The following is an 898-nucleotide window of genomic DNA, read 5'->3' as shown; positions in this document are numbered from 1 at the left end:
TTAAGTTAAAGATTTGTCGTAAACCACTAATAAATCCTAGTGGTGGATGCCATCTATGTTAGATGTGAAAATAGTTTTATTTAGTAAAAAATTTACGTTCAAATCTTCAAAACCACCTTCTGCGAGAATTTTGCCTTTATCCATTATTATAATTTGATCGACGGATTTTATAAATTGTATTTGATGTGTGACCAGTACGACCGTTTTACTTGCCAGATACCTAGGAGTAAACTATTTTCATTACCGGTACATTATAAGCATGAAGTGAAATTAATTCTGTAGAATTCAGTACTCAGTTACCTCTTAATGCACTTTTCAAAAATATGCCTCGCAACTTGAGTATCCACTGCAGATAGTGGGTCGTCTAATAAATATATGTCAGCCTGAAATTGTCGGTAACATTAGTGTTTCCAAGAATTTCATAAAAAACATAGTGTTCTACATTTATAATTTTAAGTACCTCTTTGTAAACTGCTCTAGCTAAATTGATCCTAGCTCTTTGTCCACCACTCAACGATACTCCTCGTTCGCCGACTACAGTCTTGTCACCGTGAGGAAAGAGCGATATGTCCCTTTCTAATGCGCACACTTTGCAAACCTCCATGTATCGGGATTTTTGAAAAGGTTGACCGAATAGAATGTTTTGACGTACGGAACCTACCGGTGTGTAAAAGTGTTATTAGTTGAATTTTACTCACAATTTATCACCGCAGCGTTCGCGAAGACGATCAGTAGATCAAGTATTCGATTGATCCTAACATTAGGATCAATCATATCAACTAAAAAAAGATCATTTGTCTTTGTTTTTTTCTGGTTTTCAACATGAACTTGCCTACAAAGAGCCAGGGATCCTGACAAGCGTAGCTGAGGGTGCCGTTGACGTTGACGGTGCCGCGGG

General features: G+C 37.3%; 1 protein-coding gene across 1 annotated transcript; it reads right to left on the bottom strand.

Annotated features, from left to right (window-relative positions):
- Positions 1–27: 27 nt before the first annotated feature.
- Positions 28–892, bottom strand: LOC106099422 (probable multidrug resistance-associated protein lethal(2)03659). The gene is made up of 4 exons (XM_013277984.1): positions 833–892; positions 461–657; positions 301–383; positions 28–220 (listed from the first exon to the last, which is right to left on the bottom strand). The coding sequence occupies exons 2-4, from the start codon at positions 602–604 to the stop codon at positions 37–39; spliced, it is 411 nt and encodes a 136-aa protein (XP_013133438.1). The 5' UTR covers positions 605–657; positions 833–892; the 3' UTR covers positions 28–36.
- Between the last annotated feature and the right edge of the window lie 6 nt (positions 893–898).

Source organism: Papilio polytes, unplaced genomic scaffold (genome assembly GCF_000836215.1).
Source record: "Papilio polytes unplaced genomic scaffold, Ppol_1.0 DF824368.1, whole genome shotgun sequence".
NCBI classification, from domain to species: domain Eukaryota; kingdom Metazoa; phylum Arthropoda; class Insecta; order Lepidoptera; family Papilionidae; genus Papilio; species Papilio polytes.
Note: the sequence above shows the minus strand (reverse complement) of the source record. Positions and strands in the feature narration are given on the sequence as shown.